The sequence below is a fragment of the Cystoisospora suis genome (assembly GCF_002600585.1).
Source record: "Cystoisospora suis strain Wien I chromosome Unknown contig_2742, whole genome shotgun sequence".
In the NCBI taxonomy this organism is placed as follows: Eukaryota; Apicomplexa; class Conoidasida; order Eucoccidiorida; family Sarcocystidae; genus Cystoisospora; species Cystoisospora suis.
Genome location: NW_027155538.1, coordinates 5,651 through 25,693, shown reverse-complemented (window position 1 = coordinate 25,693; position 20,043 = coordinate 5,651). Strand labels below are relative to the sequence as shown.

The following is a 20,043-nucleotide window of genomic DNA, read 5'->3' as shown; positions in this document are numbered from 1 at the left end:
TTATCTCCCTCCTGATCTCTCTTGAATGTATTTGCAGTCTATCAACTGACCTTAGTGAGACCTGGGAATTCATGGGTCCCATCTGCTGCATGTGTTGTATATGAATGAGTTCGTAGATTCGTATGGCTTGTTACCCTCTCTCCATCGTTCATTCCTTTCCTGGCTCCTGGTATTCCTAGATCCTTTCCTTCGTACTGAGAAACGACTGAGAGATCTCCCCCAAGTGACGGGAGTTGCTGGAAAGCCTCTTGCGGGCGAAAGAGAAGCTCTCCTATACCATACCGGAGATATTCATCTGTAGGTACGGATAGCCCATTTGGCAGTCTGTATGTCGATCTGCTAGAGAAAGAAGAAGAAGAGGATGATGAAAAGGAAGAAGATTTCTTCTTTGATTTCCCGCCTGAGACACACGAAGATTTCTTACTAGGGTGATGCCCCTGCCCTATAGCCATGTGGCTATTAGGACGTTCATGGCTTGACTCATCAGCCAGCTCTTCGCTTGTGTCTTCTCTCCCTCCTTCTCCCCCTCTTCCTTTACCCCGGGATTGAGAAGAAGAAGAGTCTTTAGATGGAGACTTCCCTGCTGAAGCTTTACTTGAAGAATGACCTCCTGTTGAAGAAGATGAAGATGAGGAAGAAGAGGTCTTCTTTCTTTGTTTAGAGGACTTCTTCTTCTTCTTAGCGCCGAGTGAGTTGTGTAGGCTGTTCGTTGTACTTTCTCCACCATCATTCATGTCTACATCTTCTTCTCCTCCTCCTTCTGCTTCTTCTTCTTCCCCCTCATCTTCTTCTTCTTCCTCTTCTTCGTCTCCACCATCTTCCTCCTCTTCCTCTTCTTCGACAAGCACGCGACACACGGACTCCTTTATGTTACGCACCACCTACATAAGAAAAGGGGAGAAAGAAAGAAAAAGAGTGAGAAAGAAAGAGAAAAAGCAATTCTTTTCTGGATGAAGAATACAACATGTATACACAGTGAAGACAGACTTTTCGTACCGTATAGACAACCGTACATACAGATAGAGTCAAGATAGATCGAAGATAAAGGTAGACGGATGAATGAAAGATAGATTTAGATAGAGATACACGTACATAGATATGTATCGGACTGCATGCTGATAAGGTTAGGAGGGTCGGAGGAGAGGACGTATACCGTTGTCCTCCTGTCTCTATCAACGCGGATAGCCGTGAACTCACAGAGACTTTCACTTTACACACAACGAACATCCCCCCCCCTTATATATATATATGTATATACATACATGTATATGTATTTACGCATGTATCTATGTATACCATATATACTCAGGTGCGTTACACTGCTCGGCCAGGTGTCTCTATGTATGTATGGATGCACGTAGAGGAGTAGGAGTTGTGGAGAAGGAGTCATGTGTATGTACACCGGAGCAAACACGTTAGAGGTGACAGAGAAGAAGAGGAAGAACATCAAAGGAATTGGCGCCTTTAAAAATGTAAGTTATGAGATAAGAGACTGAGAGAAGTCAACCCACTGTGGACCAAAACTCCCACGATGAAAACGTGGAGACACGTACACAGTCACACACACCTATGTATCTACATATACGTATATAGCATATGCCGCATGGATTACCTAAGTGGACGGGCATTGGTATATACACACGCAGCATATCTGACAAGAGAGATGGCAAGACTTTCTTCCCCTCCCTGCATGCAGTTGATTCTTTCCTGCGGAGAGTTGGCTAAGAAACATCATGATCACCACGGCTGATTCCAGTGTATATACACCTGAGGATCTCCCGCGTTTCCATACTCCAAGTTTCCTTTCAACAACTGCGGAAACTGTATCAATGAAAACAGAGAATCGGTGGACTCTATCCATGAATGAATTTCTCATCTCTTCTTTTTTGTCTATTCCTTCTTTTTCTCTTTTCTTACCTCTTCAGTCGCGAGCTCAAGATAGCTATCTGTAACATCGGCGAAGCTCTCTTCATCCGTCTGATTCGCTCTTGGTGTTTTCGACGGAATCGAACCCTCGTCCATTTCAGCGTCTTCCTCCTCATGACCTTCATGCTGCTCTTCACCTCCCTCTCCTTCCCTTCTTTCTTTCTCTCTTGCCTCGTCTCCAGAAGAGCCCTCTTTCATTCTATATCTCCCACAATTCGTAACATGTCTACCAGATCCCCTCATCCTATGATAACCTCGACTATCCGATCCAAAGTTGGGAAGTGTTAAACCTGAGAAGACTCCTTCCCTTCTTCCTCTCTCAGACCGGAGATATCTCTCTTCATCTTTGCCTTCTCTTTTCAACGGAGATCTTCCTTTCTCTTCTTCTTCTTCCTTTCTCTCTTGCTCTTGTCTCCCTCCTTGTTTTTCTTCTTCTGCTCCTTCTTCTCTTTCTCCTTCTTGTCCGGATTGTCGTTGATCACTCCCGCCGCCTTTCCCATCCCCGTTACAAGCGTCTTTCTTTCTTCGCGAGGGTATGAAATCGTGGGTTTCCTTCTTTCTGCTTCTTTTCTCCTTTTCCTCATAATAGGCAAGGACACGCGCCACCTGCTGATTAAGAAATCTTCCCCCGACATTTGCATACTTCTTTGTATTCTTCTGTAGACAATAGCCGTCATATACGGGCCCTATCGTGATCCCAGATTCTCCTATATCCACGACCAAAGCCGTAGACTTGCCAATCGCAAAGGCCGAGAGCATCGCCTGCTTCGCCCAGAAGGCCGCTGGGACTTCCATCTCCTCAAAGAGAATCTCTGCCGTTCTTTCACGAAAGATCGGGTCATGAACTGTTGGCTCTGTGATGAGGACAGGATGCTCCGAGAGAAGTAAACCTAGCCCGCCTGTCGGGAGAACTTGAAAGGGCTGTGGGAAAGATGAAGAAGACAGAGAAAGAAGAGATTCGAGACAGGGAGAAGGAGGAAGGAAGGAGGAACAACAGCAGGTACATGAAGAAGATAAAAAAGACCAGAGAGGCGAAGACAACCGGGGGGGAGAAGAAGAAGGATTCGTAGAGTTGCGAAGAGACGAAGAAGAAGAAGGAGGAGGAATCCAGAAAGGAAAAGGAGATGTGCCTTGAACTGTATTGTAGAGAAGAACACGAAACACATCTTCATCGAAGAGACAGGAACATGTTTTGGTCGGCAAAGAAGAAGAAGAAGAGGGAAGAGTGGGGGAATCTGTAGAGAGGAGACCTGTGCGAAGATTAGTAGGACTTGAATGGAGATCAGTAGAAGAAGAAGAGGAGAAAGAAGAAGCAGAAGAAGAAGATGACTGAAGATCTGTAGAAGAAGAAGAAGGAGCAGAAGAAGAAGAGGGAGAGAGAGAAGTAAAACATCTGCGAACTTCACAATGAGTTTTCTTTTCGGAGAGACTTAGAGGGAAATGCCATGGACTGAATCGATTCATCTGCAGATTCTCGCGTCCACACCCTAGGCAGTTGCATCGATGGCATGCGAAGAAAGAAGAAATAGTATCTTCTCTTTCTTTATCATCTTGTATTTCACGCTTTTCCTTATCTTCTTTACTGTCTTTACCTCTACCTTGACGCTTATCTTCGTGATTCTCCTCCTCTTTATCTCTCTTTGTCAAAGAGGTCTCTTCCCTCCCCCGCATATCACAATCTACAGAATCCCCCGTCTTCTTGTTCTCTTCTCTTTCTTCTTCTTCTCCATTTCTTCCCTCTGAAACATCCTTCCTACTTGATCCATCGTAGACCCGGCGACATTCTTCCTCTCGTTTGATACTGTGAAGATGGGGAGTCTTTTCCTTGCTATCGTGACCTTCCTCTCCATTCTTGACATTAGAGAGGTCTTCCTTTGAAGCTTTTTCACTCCATTCTGCTTCTTCTTCGGCTTCTCTTCGACAGCAACAACATCTCTCTATATCTTTGCAATAGGCACGACCTGGAGGAGGAGAGATTCTTCTTCTTCTTCTCCTTGTTCTTCTCTCTACTTCTCTTCCCAGGTCCTTATCTATAAGACTTCCTTTACTGAGACAGGTCTTCTGATCTGGCTCTGAAGAAGGGCTCGACGATGAGTGGTGGCCCTGTGAACTGTCTTCTCTGTCTCCGTTTTTCTTCTTCTTCTTTTCAGTTGTTCTTCTTGGATGGGGGAGGGGATGATTTGAATGGAAGAAGCCCGCAGCTGAGAGAAAGAATTGCTTTGGACAGTCTTCTTGACTATTGCCGACGCGGATAGTATGAGAACCGATATCCACGACAACTGCATGCACGTCTTCTCCTCCTATAGGAGGAGAGTTTGAAGAAGAGGAAGAGGAAGAAGACGAAGAGGAGGAAGACGTCGAAGAAGAAGAGGAAGAGGCAGATGACGAACCAGAGGGGGGATGAGAAGAAGAAGAGGAAGAGAGAGTAGAAGAAGGATAGAGGGTAGAAGTCGTAGAAGACGATGGTGGGAGAGGAGGAGACATTGTAGAGACAAGAAAAGGGACGGAAGTTTAGATGAAGAAGAGTGAAGGGACCCGACGGTAGCACAAGAGAAAGAAAGGGAGAATAAGCAAGATGAAGGACGAGGGGGAAGTTACAAGAAGATAGTATGCCTTGACTTATTGAAGACTCTAGACAAGGGAAAGGAGAAAGAAAGAAAACGGCAAGATTCCTTGAGAATCTTGAGAAGGTTCAAAAAATTGAAGACGAGAAAAGTTAAGAAATCTTGAAGGGAAGGACGAAGGAAGATGACAAGAATATGACGGCAGTAGAGGAGTGACCATGGAAGAAAAGAGCTCTCAACAAGAAGAGGAAGATGCTAATTGAATGAAAAAAGAGATCTCTTACACATTCTCGCGTGTGTTCGAGTAGAACAGCGCATGCAAAGAAAACCATGCGAAAGGAGACACCTCCCATTCTTTCTTCTGGATGCTCTTCATCTACCTTGTTCGCCAATCGATGCCGAGCTAGCAGCAGCTTTGAACTGAGCTAGCTAGTTAGCTTATTCTATTAGCCTGAGGGCATCGAAACGGGAGCAAGAAACATAATGAAGAGGGTCACCCCGAATCGAAGAAGCATTTCTTACCGCCAAGTCAGCAAGGATTACTCTCGAAGAGGTTCTCTTGAGGATCCGATCTGTACAGGAGGAACGGGGGGTGCCGGGGGAGCAGTGCACGCAGAAAGATGGCAAAGGAAGTCGAAGTCGGCGTTGAAGAATTTCGTTTTTCGTTAAGAAAGTAAACACAGAAATAGAAGGCTCAACCTCTCCTGACTCCTTCTACTTTCTTTCAGCCCCCGTGAAGAGGAGAATCAATCTGTCTCCGGAGCGACAGGACCGACTTCGGTGTCCCTTTGGGGTGTATGTACACCTGCACCCCAGTGTCACAAGGACCATTCTTTGTCACGTCTATAGGGTGAAGCTGGTAGGAGCTTTGCCTCGTGAATACAGGAGAAATACAATATTCTAGGAAAGCAGGACAAGGAGTAAATAGAAACAGATGAATTTTCCTGAACCGTCACGACAAATCTAAAGTGCGATTCCCGTCGTGCGAGCGAAAGAGCCCGCTGAAGCCCTTAGGTTTCTTCCTGTTTGAAAAGTCCTCCAATAGACTTCCCAGGCATTCTACGTCCTGGTGCGAGAGTCACTAAAGACGAATGGATTATATGCAGAAGGGGAGTACAGACACGAACAAGCACAGGACGGAGAAACGGCCACACCGATAGCATGTGAGAGTAAGGATCTGCTTCTTTCAAGAGATATTCCTGTTTCAGATGCTTCTGCCTTCACACGCCCATCTGCAGTTGTATCGTAATAGGACTCTGAACTGAGAGGGGAGAAAATCGGGAGCTGCTTTGGAGCAGAAGAACGGAGAGAAACTTTCGATCACGTGTTTTTCCTCTCTGAACAGGGGTGAAGGTTCTTTCTAGATTGGACAGCGTCTTCTTTCTGCGTGTATCATATGAGGAATGAAGGGTGTATAGGGGGCATGCCAGTGGAATGACTTCCGAGACTTCTGCGTCGATGATTCAGCTTCTCTCGCGAGCCCCTTAGCGCAGCTCCTGCTGACTAGTAAGTCCCATTGGTACCAGCTGGATTGCTGGCGAGCAACAGCTAGTCCGACGTTCACAACACCTCCTAGACGGCGAGGGAGGATCCCTCCCTTCCTATGCTTATGGCGGTGTTCGGTTACTACTTTCGACCAGAAACTACACACACTTCCGCCGTTCTTTTGCCAACAGTTAGCACGACTATGACTCCCGCTTTACTACGAATCAGAGAAGGAGACGATGAAAAGTGGCAACTCCCCGCATTTCTTTATTACAGCGATGTGACAACAACAGTCGGTATAGAGTATACGGATATAGATCTTGAAACAGATGTATGTCGTAACAAGGCTAGGCCCGACTTTCTCTTTCGCTTCTCTTCTTTTTATCTCTGCTTTCCTAACATCGTGAAACCTGTTTGGAACTCACCCGGCATCTTCCTCGAAGATACGAATGAGGCGTCCCTAGCGATGAGATAGCAAACAGCGACGGCCTTCACATCTTCTACTCCCTTCCGGTTCCGCCCCGTCCTTAACACCTCGAGTGACGCAATAGTAAAAGATTCTTCTCTCTGAGACCGCTACCCTTTGAGGACAATTATCAGCTCTCTAGTCAAGAACCACATGACTTTCCCTACTGTGTATTCTATAGTGACGCCCCTGTTTATCTAAAGACGTTTCTCGATCCCTGCAAGAGCGAGTGGATCGTCACACACGTACAGTTGACACGGGCTTCAGACCAATCAGTTGCGTGGCTCTTTCCCTGAGAAACGACAATAAGACCCTCTTTGCATTGCTTCCCTGCCAATAGTTGGTCAGCCTCTACCTGAAGCAACTACAAACTTGGATTACGACTACATTCCTGCCGCAGCGCCTCTCTCCTCCACGAAGAAGTTGCAACGAATCTTTCACGAAGTTCGTGAAAGTCTTTCAAGGTTGAATGTGCTTTTCTTCTGATGAGAGAGAACTCCACACCACTCCAGTAGATGGGAAAGAATAACAGGTAAGAAGACGGTTCACTGGAGGTCCCCAATGAAAGAGGCGAAGACCAAATAGCGCGGTGTATCGCCGAAGTACTGCCGTGCCACACTTCAGAGCAGGCCTAGAAGTTTTTTGTCTTCGCTAGATGGTAAAAGAGATTTCATTCTCTCTCTTTAGAAAACTTGCCGGTTGGACTAAGGGGCGAAGACCACAGGCGGTGGTCCGTTCTATGCGTGAAGCCGACATACCTTCATCCTTTCAGATGCTCCTCCTCTTCCTTTCCTGACGAACTCCTTTCGTGTAGGATGTCAGTATTCTTCTTACTCTCGCTTTTACCCTTATGATCCATAAAGAAGAAAAACCCCTCCTGTTAACTTTCTGAGAGTCTACGAAATCCCTCGCGCCGTTATTGGTGAGGATTTTGATCTTCCCGCAAGACTGTGTGTGTTTAGCACGGCAAAAAAGAGAAGAGAAAGATCTATCACGATTCTAGAACTCAATGACATGGAGAGCCACCTCAGACATCACAAGAATTCTATCCTCTCTGTCATAAGTTTGAAAAGGCTCTTCCCTGCCACCATGCTGACTATCTATCATTCACCGTCCCCCTATGCTGAGAATCACTCGAGAAATAATGCAGAGCGCGATCGTTAAGTAGCTTTCTTCTTTAACCCCCCCCGGCTGAACTGCTATTCAGCTGACACTGAGAACCGTACAAGGAAAGGAAGGATACATATCTCCAGTCCAAGCCACCCTACTACAGTGGTAGACGTAAGAAGAATATAAGAAAACGACCTCAATAGACTCTTGACCGGGGAAGAAAAGTCCACAAAAGACTCGATCGCTGAGAAGTAAAAGAGCTGCATAAGAAAAACCGAAGTCTCTAAATCATAGCTCGCTCCTTGGCTTTCCTTCAATCGTGCATATTATCCGCGCCAGACTTCTCTACCAGGCTAAGAAAGCTTTAGGAAAGGATAAAACAAGGTGTGAGAAGCAGAGAAATCGACACTCTCCCCCCACAGAGTACATCGTAACTAACTTTCTTATTAGTCTTTCTGCCTTAACACAAGGTAAGGGGGGTAGCGCTCATAGTGTCTGTACACTCCAACTTTCAGGCATACAAAATGAACAGATATGTAGAATCCTCTCTACTCTCTCGACCTTGTTTATAGATGAAGATGTGAAAGCCTTATCCATCCATCTGTCTCTCTCTATATCTAGATATACATGTGTGAGGTTATATTAGGCAGCGGTCTTCTCTCGCCCTATCATCTATGATATACTCCGGAGAAGACTTCAAATATCACACCAGGTGCATCTCTATATCTCCATATGTCTAGCTACCTATCTAGCTACTCTACAGTTGCAGCTATATACAAAGGACCACAAAAACGGAGAACAGAAGTCTGTCTGCCCTCTCTCTCCCTTTCTGATGTGTATCTATAGAAGAGTAGGTAGTAAGATAGACATTCACTGCTTTCTATGATGCTCTAGTTGCTGACAGAAGACTTCTTCTATCTCTCGTCTTGCTGCTCGCCTTGAAGCCTTTCTCCCTAGATCTTTCACAAGAAAAGCCGGAAAGAAAGACATGCCTTTCGCATCTCCTTCTCTCATTCTTATTTCTATCATCCTCTTTAAAACAGGATTATCTTATAGGCTATCTTCTTTATCTTGTCTGTACATCATCCATTTCCTCTCCAGTTGAAGAATGAAACACAAGATCTAAACCTTCTCTCGTGTCTTTCAGGTAAACTGCCCGTCACGAACGATTGTTTCGCGCCGTCTCTCTCCGTCACTCATCCCGTCTCTTTCTTAGAGAGACGAGACACGGCCTAACGAATCTTTCAAAAGCACTACATGAAAGCACTGCGGGAGAGCGCCACGGGGCGCCACTTTCCCATGTCTATCAAACAAGATAACGGACAGACAGAAAGAAATAATTACAGAAAGAAAAGAACGAGAGATCAAGAAAAGAACACGATTCAAATCAAGACATCCGCAGGCGAACAACAAGAAGAAGGAGAAACTCGATCCTCATCCACGGACGCATGCAAATAATACACTTCATCACATACACATATATATAAATATATATCTATATCTATGCATATATATACAAAGAGCACATAAATATATATAGATACAGGAGAGACTTCTACAGACATATAGACTTGATCCAACTACACGAGGAGACGTTATGACGTAGGATGATGAGTGATCTCCCCAAGCGGCCTTCCTTAGCGTCTTTTTCCTACGTTCATGAATCTCTCCATCTATCTCCCCTTCCCTGTCTCTCCTTCTCTTCCCTTCTCTCTCTTTCTACACCGACCGTTCTCAAGTGCCTATCTATCTCCTTTTTGCAACATCTCTTCTTCTTCTTCTTCTCCCTCTTTCTCCAGACCGAAATTTTTCTTCTCCGACCCAGAGATCCGATAGCTCATGAAACACAAGCATCCGGAAGGAAAGAAAGAAAGAGAAGATAAAAGAAGAGAGAATTCCGTTGTTTCAGAACATGAAGTGCACACTCCAGTCGTATCTGCCGATATGAATCTTGGGTAGCTTCACATCTACTCTATAGAAGACTTTCTTTCCTAAGACCTCTGTTTGCGTTATATGATGAGGTGCTTTGATCTCTTCTACGCTAAAGAGGAGGTCCCGTTCTTCTCGATTCTCTATATTCAAGTTTGCCTCTTCTTCTTTGATCTTCTTGTTCTTTTCTTCCTCCTCTTCATCTACAATTTCTTCGATCTTTCCATTGCCGTCTTCTTCTCCTCCTCGTCCTCCTTGAGAGCTCCCTCCTTTCCCTCCTCCTCGCTGCTTCACATACACACGCACTGGGCGTGCAGGCACCGACCACAACACTATCCTCTCAACTGAAGCACAAAGAAACAAAAAGAAAGAAAGAAAGCGACAACATAGCAAAGAAAGAAAGAAGCATAGAACATGAAAAAGAGAAGAGAAGACGAGCAAGCTACACACACTACTGCTAATTTAAGAGCTGCATACATACACATGCATATACATATATATATATATATATATGTGTATATTCCATATATATATATATATATATATATATTTATATATGGAAGGAGACAGAGAAAAGGAAAGGACAGAAGTCAAGAGGATGTCCTAAGAGTCTCTATATTCTTATTATAGAACAAATCTCCATATAGTTGTTAGGTCAATGAACTTTAACAGACAGACGTAGGGCAGGTAGACATACCCATGAATCCTCTTTATACCTATGAATGAAGCCGCTATCATTCTCAGACAGAAAGAAAATATCTATCTATCTATCTATCTTTGATCTATCTCGATTGTCTCCTCCGTCGATTGTCTCTTTTTCGTTCCTTTATCCTCTCTTCTTCCCTTCGAACGTTACTCCCCCCCCCTCCCCTCTCTGCCTCCTCTCCGCCTCATTTTCTTTTTCTTACCTTCACTATGAGGAAAGTCTCTGTAAGATTTTCCTTGTAGAGGTTCGTCATGCTCGGAATCTAACAGCTCTAGAGGCAGCGCCGTCGATCGTAAGGTCCAGGTCTTTGCATGAAGAGAAGAAGATGAAGAGACGTTTCTTTCTCCTCCCTCTTCACTCTCCTTATTATCTTGTTCTCCTCTACCTTCTTCTTCTTCACTCTTCTCTTGTCCATAGGCAAACCCTTCATAGACGAACTTGCCGTCGAGATATTTAAAGGAGTTGTAGTCATCCACATACAAACGCCCATATGCAGGGCCCCCTCCCTCGGCTGTGTGAAACTCTGCACCTCCTGGATGAGGAGCCGAAGGGTAAATATGAATCTAACCACATGCAAGAGAAGGAAAAAAGAAACAAAGAAACGTTTCTATCCCAGCTCAATGAATCGAAGCAAGAGAGAAAGAATAACCCCCATGAAGATAGATCAAAAGAAAAAGAAAAAGAAGCAGTAGTAGTAGTAGTCATGGTGGAGGTAGGGGTAATTGTAACGGGGGGCCTCCTCCTCCTCCTCCTCTCCTTCTCATAATGCTGATGAGGGGTGTAAATATGGATGATCGAGAAAAGTCTTTTGAATGGAGCCATTCTTGAATTTCTTTATCCCTCTTTCTATCGCAACTAACTCCACATCTCCATTGTTAAACCCTACTCTCCGATTCTCTAGCACTCGCGGCGGAGTATTTCTTTCTCTCTCTTTCTCTTTTTACTTGTATCTATCATTGTCCCTATCAGCACCTCATCCATCGAGTCCTTTTCTTCTTAGAATTACCCTTTGCTTTCCTCTTATCTCTCTCTCTTCCCTTCTTCTTATCCAGTAACCTCCTTGTCGCCTCCTCATAATATTCACACTGACGGTCTGCATGTCAAGGGATCCTCATTCTGCTCATTGCATTCATCGGCTCTTGAAGAGGCAACAAATCTACACATCTCTCCTACACTAGTCATCTCTACAGACGCAGAGAGATAGTTAGACAGATACAGAAAGAGATGGAGATAGACAGATAGATAGATAGATAGATACCGAGGTCACTTATCGGTTGGATATATGTGGTGAAAACATGTCTGCTTCACATATGAGAAGGCTAACTAGGAATGGCTTGTATACCTCCTATCCTTCCTTAAACTTCATCCCCCTCATCATAAATATAGACTGATACACCCCCAACTATATACATAGCTATATACCCTAACACATACATAGATGTAGGTAGATACACACCCCGGAATCCACAAAGAGAGAGAGGAACATCAAGACTCAGTGAATAGTAGAAGCAGTCATACTAAGAGAAGTACCACTAGCAGTCCTCCCCAACACCTGCATATATCTATATCTATATATATGCAGATATGTATGTATATGTATGTATGTGTATGATTGATGTGTATGCTTACGGTATAAGGAGAGAGAAACATATGAGCGGAGGTTCGCTTCAGTCTTTCCTTGGTAATGAGGATCGTCCCTCCCCTGACAAAGACAGGTATGTTCTCCAGACGTAGCCGATACTTCACAGTCGCCTCGGCTTCTGTCGAGTTCGACGAAGAAATGAAGAAAGGAAGCCCAGAGAATAAATCGTACCTACACAAAAAAGAAGAATGAAGAAGACACGTGGAGGTTCTTTAACGAGGGAGAAGGCGAGACCAGGAAGAAGAGATGAGATACACATACGGTAGTAGACAGAGTCAAGAGAGAGAAAGAGAGTGAGGAGAGATAGATAGAGAGATGTGGAGACAAAAAGGTATAGGGAGGAGGTGTATATACACCTCGTTCGAAACGGCTACCGAAGGAGGCAGAAAGAAAGGTCGGTAAGAGATCTTCGTACATCCATCCCCATCAACACACAGGGTTGCTTGTCTTGTTGAAAGCATACAGCAGCAACAGAGAAAAAGAAAAAGAAGAAAACCTTACCCTCTCTCTCTCATATATATATATATACCCGTTGTCCGTTCCTCTCTTTCTGTATACACCTGTGTAGATTCCTTTATTGATCTTGCCGTAGGAATTCTTGCGAAGATGATGGAAAGAACGAACAAAGAAATAACGTCGTCTCATACGACACCTGTTAAATACAACTAGCGTCGAGCCAACAGATAGGTGAGAACACAGACAGATCGATAGACTGAAGATAGAAAGATAGACTAGCGACAGGTAAATACATGATACACAGGCCACAGATCGCCATTCATTCTTCTCCATTGTATTCCATCTTGCTAATTTCTGTGCTCTTCTTCTTCTTTTGCTTTTTCTTTCTTCTTAATCTTCTTTATCTTTGTCGTTATCTTGTATTTCTTACCAGACATTTCCCCCATCTCGTACAAGGCCGATATTTATTTCGTCGTCTCCATCTTGCTGTTGTATGATGTCCTCCATAGGGTGAAGCACGGGGTGTACAGACAGCTCAGAGCCAACTAAGAAAGCTTGCTGTTCTTGTTGCATGCGGGTCGACAGAGGGTCCAGCCACCAGAAGGGACGCACGACCGGATCTCCTGTAGCCGCATACTCCGCGAATAAGGTGTACCTACACCACAAAGAAAGAAAGTAAGAGCAGAGAGAAACGCTTCTGGATGAATATAGCTAGCTACACATACAGAAATACATAGAGACACACATCGATAGAGAGATAAAGGGGGAAACAGAGAGAGAGATTGATAGATCTAGACAGACAGAGAAGGAGATCGATAAACCATAGCAAGGATAGGTACAGACTCAGCCACAGGACAAAAGGGACTGCGTGTATCGCCTTCTTGTTCTAAAATGAAGATGCATCTATCTATCTTTAATCTATCTTTAATCTATCTATCTTTAATCTATCTATCTATGTATCTATCTACAGCCATCCTAGGAGCCCATACATACATCTTTTCAGAGATGAATGAACAGCTACACACATAGTAGGGCCCATGTATGAGAAGAAGACACCTTCCTTCTTGAAAGGTGGTCCAGACTGTCAAGTAGAAAGAAATCCACAAGGGAAAGAGAGGAACAACAAGAAGGAAAAGAGAGCTAGAAATCTCGCCATCCATCTATCCCTCCCCGACACCATCTGCATGCATGAAAGCACAGCCACCCCCTAGACCATCTCCCCTCACCCTTGGATCTCCTTTCTTTCTTTCTCTCACTCCTTCTCCTTTTACTTACCACAGAGGGAGGAGTTTATATCTTAGTTCTACAGCAGATCGGACGATATCGATGGATTGCCGGCTGAACATCCAGGGCTCTCTTCTCTTCGTATCCATGTGTGCATGCGATCGATAGAAGGGATAGAAAATTCCGAGCTGCTGCCATCGGATGTGAAGCTCTTCGGGTGTATCTGCAAAGAAGCCATCCACATCCGCTCCTGTGCAAGCACACACACGCGCAGCAAGAAGAAGAAAGAGACAGAGAACGATATGAAAAAGAAGAGAAAGAGAGAATCCCACAGAGGGGGGGAGAGAGAAAGCAAAGAAGAGGAGAGGCAGAGACAGAAAAAAGAGAAGAGACAGAAAGAGAAGAAAAGAGGAGGAGACAGAGATCAACCATAGAGAGAGAGAAAGAGAGAAGGGAAAAGAAAGAAAGGAAAAAGAGAGAGGAAGGAGAAGGAGAAGGAGAAAGAGATCTTACCTACAGCAGACATGCCGCATGCAGCGGCGCTAAGAATCATAGGGACAGAGGCTGCCATATGCGTCCATTCAGCTCGATTGTCTCCCGTCCATACAAACCCAAATCGATGAGAACCCAAAAATGTCGATCTAGGAAAAGACACAAAAAAGGGGAAGAAAAGAAGATGAGAAAGAACAAGATGAAGATATCAAAGAAACGAAAGAAAAGACAAGACACGTGAAGTGAACAGATGGAGGACAACTCGCTATTGCAAACGTTGCACGGGAGAAAGAAGAAGAAGAACGTCATCATGAGTTTGATAGGAAGAAGTCTTTCTTTCTTTCTTTGTTCTTCTTCTTCTTCTTTAGGAGAGAAACCATAGCAGTCCAACTAGGCTCTTTCTCTTCATTTTCTTCGGTAAGAAGAGAAGCAAACTACCTGCATGCTTTCTAGACATATCGTTCACATCTTTGTAGATACATTTCCATATAAGATATATAAATAGACATGTATGTACACATGCACACTCTCGTCGGTTGTCTCTTTCTCATTCTTCCTCTGTGTATTTAAAAGCAACACAAGACAGGGACAAATACATACATAGAGATAGATAAGTAGATAGATAGAAAGACATAGATATATACCTATGAATGGATGTATATAGACAGAAAGACACCGGGAGATACAGACGTCGAGACAGAAATAGATAGATAGATAGATTAATAGATAGATAGATAGATCAAAGATAGATAGATAGGGAGAAACACTGAGAATGACTTGTATGAATTTCTTCTTTCTTCTTGTTCTTCTCGGAGCGCTGGAGAAGAGAAACAGAAGAGAAAGAAAAAGAAGAAGAAAGGTTGCTTGATCGATGGAAAGGTCTTTCTTCTTATCCTCCTACCTAGTAAGCAGGAAAGGTCGTTGTTCGCCTTTTCCCCTCATGAGAAGACCTTCGTAAGTCGATCGATGGTGGTAGTGGCCGTATAAGTTATGAATCTCTCGATGTTCGAGTAAACCATTCTGAAGAAAGAAGAAAAGAAGAAGAAAGAAGAAAAGAAGAAGAAACACGTGAAGGTCCATGAAAAGGAAACGACTTATCGGTGTCACTCTATCAAGGCGATGTGAGCGAAGAGGATTCACGAGAGATTTAGTCGATTCATCTTCTTCTTCTTCCTTCTCACGTCCACCACTCTTTCCATATTGTTGGTGTGGCTGCCTCTCTTTCTGTCATTTAGGCCTCCTCGTTAACCGCGTTGTTGTTCCTTTGTACAACTTGAGGAATTCCCCTATAAATGGAGATGTATCTTAGAGTCATGCAGCAATCCATTATATGGGGTCTAAATGTGCATGGAGCATCATCCCCTACATATAGAGGGTGACGGCGAATAAAGTTTCTTCTCCTCCTCTAGACAACGAATAGTCATGACAGCCACAGATACACAAAAGAGACAGACCCCCCCCCCACACACTCTACTCTCTCTCTCTGTCTGTCTGTATGTATGGATACAACTATCTCTACAGGTGAACGATCTGCGTATTACCTATATAAATATATATACAAAACGAGAGAGCGTGAAAGAGAAGACACACATATTCATATATACATGGGTATGTGTAGAGGGAGAGGTATATAGAGTCATTTTCATACGACGACTGGAGGCAAGCGAGGTGTGGACCTCCCCCCATACAAGGACAACAGAATAGAGAAGCAACGTCTTAAGAGGAGATGCCTCTATCTTGCTAAGATAAAGACACTCAGACAGAGAGAGAGATACCGATATATGTGAAAGAGATACAGTTGCTGAACTATTATGTGAGTAGAGAGATTACGTTGAGAAGGGAAGAAAAGAAATGTCATGGATATGAATGAGAAATTCCTTCCTTATAATTATCCCACCGCCATCCCTACAAGTGTATATACACCCAGAGAAGAAAGAGGGAGAGAGAGAAGGAGGGACGTACCATATGGAGTAGATCTTTTGGCATCGATAACTCAGGGCCGCTGAATACGGAGGGTTCATTCATATCATTCCAAATCCAAAGATCAGGCGTAGAATATTTATATCGCTCATAAGCAAACAACTCCCGCCACCACGCACGAACCTACAGACAAGAAGAGAGAAGAGAGATGAATGCATGAAAAGAGAGAAACACATAAGAACGAGAAAGGAGCGGGAATGAAGAAGAGAACTCTATGCTAACTTATTCAGAAAGAAGGAAAGAAAGCGACCAATGAACTGAGAAAGAACTCCTCAAAAATATGTAGACATGCATGCACGTTCACCCCCCATCCATCTTGAATCTATCTATCTTGAGTATGTCAATGATTTGTGTATCTGTCTTTAATCTATCTGAAAAGATATCTTTATCTATCTTGAATGATAGGAGGAGGCAGCGACTGTTTCAGTTCTCGAATGAAGGGAAGTTCGTGAGGTAAGTTAAGAAATGAAGAAGAAGGTAAATGGCTCTCTATGACAAAAGAAAGAGAGATAGATAGATCGCATGCATAACACCATAATCCCCACTACAACTGAAGAAGAAGATGTCGACTGCTTTCTTCTTTCTTTGAGAGAGAAGAAAAAAGAGAAGAAGAGGAAGAGAAAAGAGCAGGAAAAGAATGAGAGAGACCAAGGTTGAGAACCCTGTCTCTCTCGTCGCAGAACCCCGGAGATCCAAAAGAAAAAGAAGACGGAGAAGAAAAGAAGCAAGAAGAATTGAAAGGGCGGAGACAAGAAATGAGAAAGACCTGAAGACCTTGACGGACAGAAGAAGAAGTAGGAAAAGAAGAAGAAGACACTCTTCATTGAACCAAGAAAGACGGAGGAGGAAGAGAAAGAAGGAAAGAAAAGGAAGAGTGAGCGAAAGAAAGAGAACAACTCTCCACTTCTTTCGTTTGTTCTCTTTTTTACCTGAGGGTTGAGAAAGTCGGCATAGACCGAATCTCCAGGCCAGCAGTGTCCGTGAAAGACACCTCCTAAAGGCTAAGAAATCCCAAATAGAAGAGAAGGATAAAAAGACACAGCAGAACGAAGAGATCAGAAGTACCTTTCTATATAGAAGATCTTCTTCGCCAACAGTATTATAATAAGAAGGGATCTGATAGCTAGCTAGCTTCTTTACACACATACCACCGACATCCGCCCCCGAAGCAAGCGATACTCTTCAGTCTCTCTCTCTCTGTCTCTTATCGCACTCCACTCCCTTGATATACACATACACATACATCGAACCGATACACGTGAATACACCTATATACAAATACATAGACATCTCTATAAGTGCATATGTCTCTTCAGATGTAAATACACGTATACACATAACTATATACATATATATATGTAAATATATATGTATATATATGCAGACAGAGAGAGGTGAGATGAGGAGGACTTACATTGCGAACGAGGAAGTCATTCTGTAGAGCTTCTTGATAGACGTAGTAATCCTGGGCTGCCTTTATATGCGGATCAACGATAGTCACCTATCCACAGCCATCAACGAAAGGAAGAAAGAAAAGACCTATCTATCGATTCCTGGGAACTCTCCAGTGTATAGATTTCAAAGTATATCTATATATACAGACATATGTACCTGTATCAGGCAGCAAGCACACTAGCTATTCCTCTTAGTCTATCTACATCATCCCTATACAGGAATTATTTATATAGCTAGATTAGATACATAGATATATACTTATAATGAGAGACGTTGATGTCTCTCCATTCATTCCTCTCCAGGAAAACGAAGAAGCAGAATGACCTCATCTTCTTCATTTTCCTCGTTCCTTGAAGCTCTTAGTACGCAGCGTGAAGAAACGGAAGAAGAGTTTGCAAGAAAGCGACGAGAAAGGAAAGAAAAAGAAGAAGAGCAAAAAGAGGCCTCCTACCCAAGCAGCACCCTACGCCTAGCCGAAGATACCAGCCAAACAATAGATTCTTCCTCTATATAGCACAAACTATAAAGAGACAGACTAAAGACAGATAGACCAAAGAAAGATAGATTAAAGAGAGCTCTACAGATAGATGGATAGATAGACTGAGAAGAGATAGATAGCTACAGATGTCTAACTATCTGCCCGTATACATCTCTAGATAAAGAGAAGAAGAATTAAGAGTGCGAAGCCTCTTGCTCCTCATATGTTTGATAGTTTGATAAGCCTAAGAAAAGAGGGCTGTCTCGATCTCGATCTGGACATTGTCTTTTCTTCCACGAGGAAGGTCCTTTTTCCTTCCTTTCTATGTGTGCATGCATCTTCATTTTGTAAAATTCGCCCCTCCTCCTTTTCCACCCTGCCCGCCTTTCTCTCTTCCTCATGAGAGATATGGACGGCGCGACAAAACAGAAGAAGAAGATCGAGAACAAGAAAGAAAGAAAGAAAGAGAGAAAGAGAGAAAGAAAGAGAAAGAGATTGTTTCGTGATGTGTTGGAGATGAATGAATGAGGAGCAGGAGAGAGGAGAAGCCCTTACCACTTTGCGGTTCTTTTTAGTTATATCCTCGATCATCTTAGGAGGGTCGGGAAAGGTCTTTTTATCCCACGTGAAGTATCTCTTCTGATTCGTATGCTCTATATCAATCCATATCACGTCATAAGGAATACTGTTCTCATCGAAGCCTCTATCCACCGCCAGCACATCTGCCTACACAAAAGAAGATAGACAAGAGGGAGACGGACACATACATAAACCATAGAAACGAAGAGAGACAGAAAAAGAAAAAGAAGAAGAAAGGCATCAAGAGGAGACAGACCTAGAGTCACCATCTTAGACAGAAACCGTAGTTTGAGAGGGGGGTGAATCTAGAGAGTCATTACTGAGGGGAGTCGTCTTGAGCTATCGATGCTACAGCCCGTCACATGCAAATACAGATGAGAGACATGTAGATCTATATAGATATATACAGGTGTCTAGATAGATATAAAGATGCATGCATACTTGCAACTGCCCGTGGGAGTATTCTCGGTACTTGTTATGTACCCTTCCTTTTTCATCCACATGTGATGCGTATCATCTGTGTATAGAGGAGGTGAGAGAAACCTCCCCTTTTCCCTTCAACGAAGAAGAAGAAGAGACAGAGGCAAAGCAGGAGAAGAAGAAGAAAGAGTGGCAATGGAGCATTCCTCACGTTCGTTATCATAATCTTCATGATCTCTCTCACACGACGGGTTTGAACAGACAGCAACAGAAACGATGGGGGGAAGATCTCCAGACCCATCTGCACGGCTAAGACGATTACATACACATGATACATATGCATACATATAGACAGATATATATCAAGAATATACGTGTACGTAGACATATAAAAGTATGTAGATTAGATGTACATACGCCCCTGTGTTGAAGAGAAAGAAGAGATAGGTCGAGAGATAGATAGGCGATAGGCGATAGGTGGGCGGAGGGTGGATTTGAAGCCTACCTGATCGTTATAGTTCCACCTACACTGATGCTTCGACAAGGCAAACATTGGAGGCATCGACGGCAAACCTACACAAACCGAAAGAGTGAAAAAGAAAGAATGAGAAAGAAAGAGTGAGAAAGAAAGAGTGAGAAAGAAAGAAAGAAGTCGAGAAGAACAACAAGGAGGCTGGGGTGTTTCATAGAGGCAGTCGCACGACGAGGACGAAGAAGAAACACGACGCGAGATAAGACGAGGAGAAAGGAGAATTTGAGAATTCGACTCAGACGAAGAGATGAAGAAGCAGGAAAATGTATCGATAGGAAGGTGGATCAAATTCCCCCCATCCATTTCTTACTCTTATCATTCTTCTTCTTTTTCTTGGTGTCTTTACCTTATTTTCTTTTCTTATCTTTCCTCATGTCCGTGATGCCTCTGTGAATGTTAATGTAAAGAGAGAGCCTCTCCATGAAGAAAGTTCTTTTCTTGCTAAGAGGCCTCATCGAACCTCCTCCTATCGATGTAAAGCCCTAAGGTTAAAGTCCGTATAGAAGAGAAGTCGACATACAGACAGACAGAAACCATAGACTAAGAAGATAGATACACATACACACCAACACGAGAAGAAAAAGCCCTCATGGGGAGAT

The 20,043-nt window shown here is 43.6% G+C and overlaps 3 protein-coding genes across 3 annotated transcripts in view; 1 reads left to right on the top strand and 2 right to left on the bottom strand.

The window, feature by feature from the left end:
- Nucleotides 1-41: 41 nt before the first annotated feature.
- On the bottom strand, nt 42-5,006 carry CSUI_005660 (actin-related protein arp4a; the record flags this gene model as incomplete). The annotated part of the gene is made up of 2 exons (XM_068065830.1): nt 1,918-5,006; nt 42-881 (listed from the first exon to the last, which is right to left on the bottom strand). Exons 1-2 carry the CDS (start codon nt 4,408-4,410, stop codon nt 42-44), a joined length of 3,333 nt encoding a protein of 1,110 aa, XP_067922194.1. The 5' UTR covers nt 4,411-5,006.
- CSUI_005661 (uncharacterized protein) lies at nt 702-3,259 on the top strand (the record flags this gene model as incomplete). The annotated part of the gene is made up of 3 exons (XM_068065831.1): nt 702-915; nt 2,846-3,052; nt 3,074-3,259. Exons 1-3 carry the CDS (start codon nt 733-735, stop codon nt 3,257-3,259), a joined length of 576 nt encoding a protein of 191 aa, XP_067922195.1. The 5' UTR covers nt 702-732.
- A 3,615-nt stretch (nt 5,007-8,621) lies between the features above and the next one.
- Nucleotides 8,622-20,043, bottom strand: part of CSUI_005659 (glycosyl family 31 protein) — a 17,040-nt gene continuing 5,618 nt past the window's right edge. Inside the window, exons 4-15 of the mRNA XM_068065829.1 lie at nt 19,418-19,485; nt 18,469-18,639; nt 17,395-17,481; nt 16,910-16,981; nt 15,963-16,103; nt 14,902-15,020; nt 14,022-14,149; nt 13,560-13,758; nt 12,715-12,939; nt 11,816-11,999; nt 10,389-10,749; nt 8,622-9,824 (exon numbers count right to left, since the gene is read on the bottom strand). Of these exons, the coding sequence (XP_067922193.1) occupies nt 9,457-9,824; nt 10,389-10,749; nt 11,816-11,999; nt 12,715-12,939; nt 13,560-13,758; nt 14,022-14,149; nt 14,902-15,020; nt 15,963-16,103; nt 16,910-16,981; nt 17,395-17,481; nt 18,469-18,639; nt 19,418-19,485 (2,123 nt within the window). The 3' untranslated portion in view covers nt 8,622-9,456. The remainder of the gene's footprint in view (nt 9,825-10,388; nt 10,750-11,815; nt 12,000-12,714; nt 12,940-13,559; nt 13,759-14,021; nt 14,150-14,901; nt 15,021-15,962; nt 16,104-16,909; nt 16,982-17,394; nt 17,482-18,468; nt 18,640-19,417; nt 19,486-20,043) is intronic.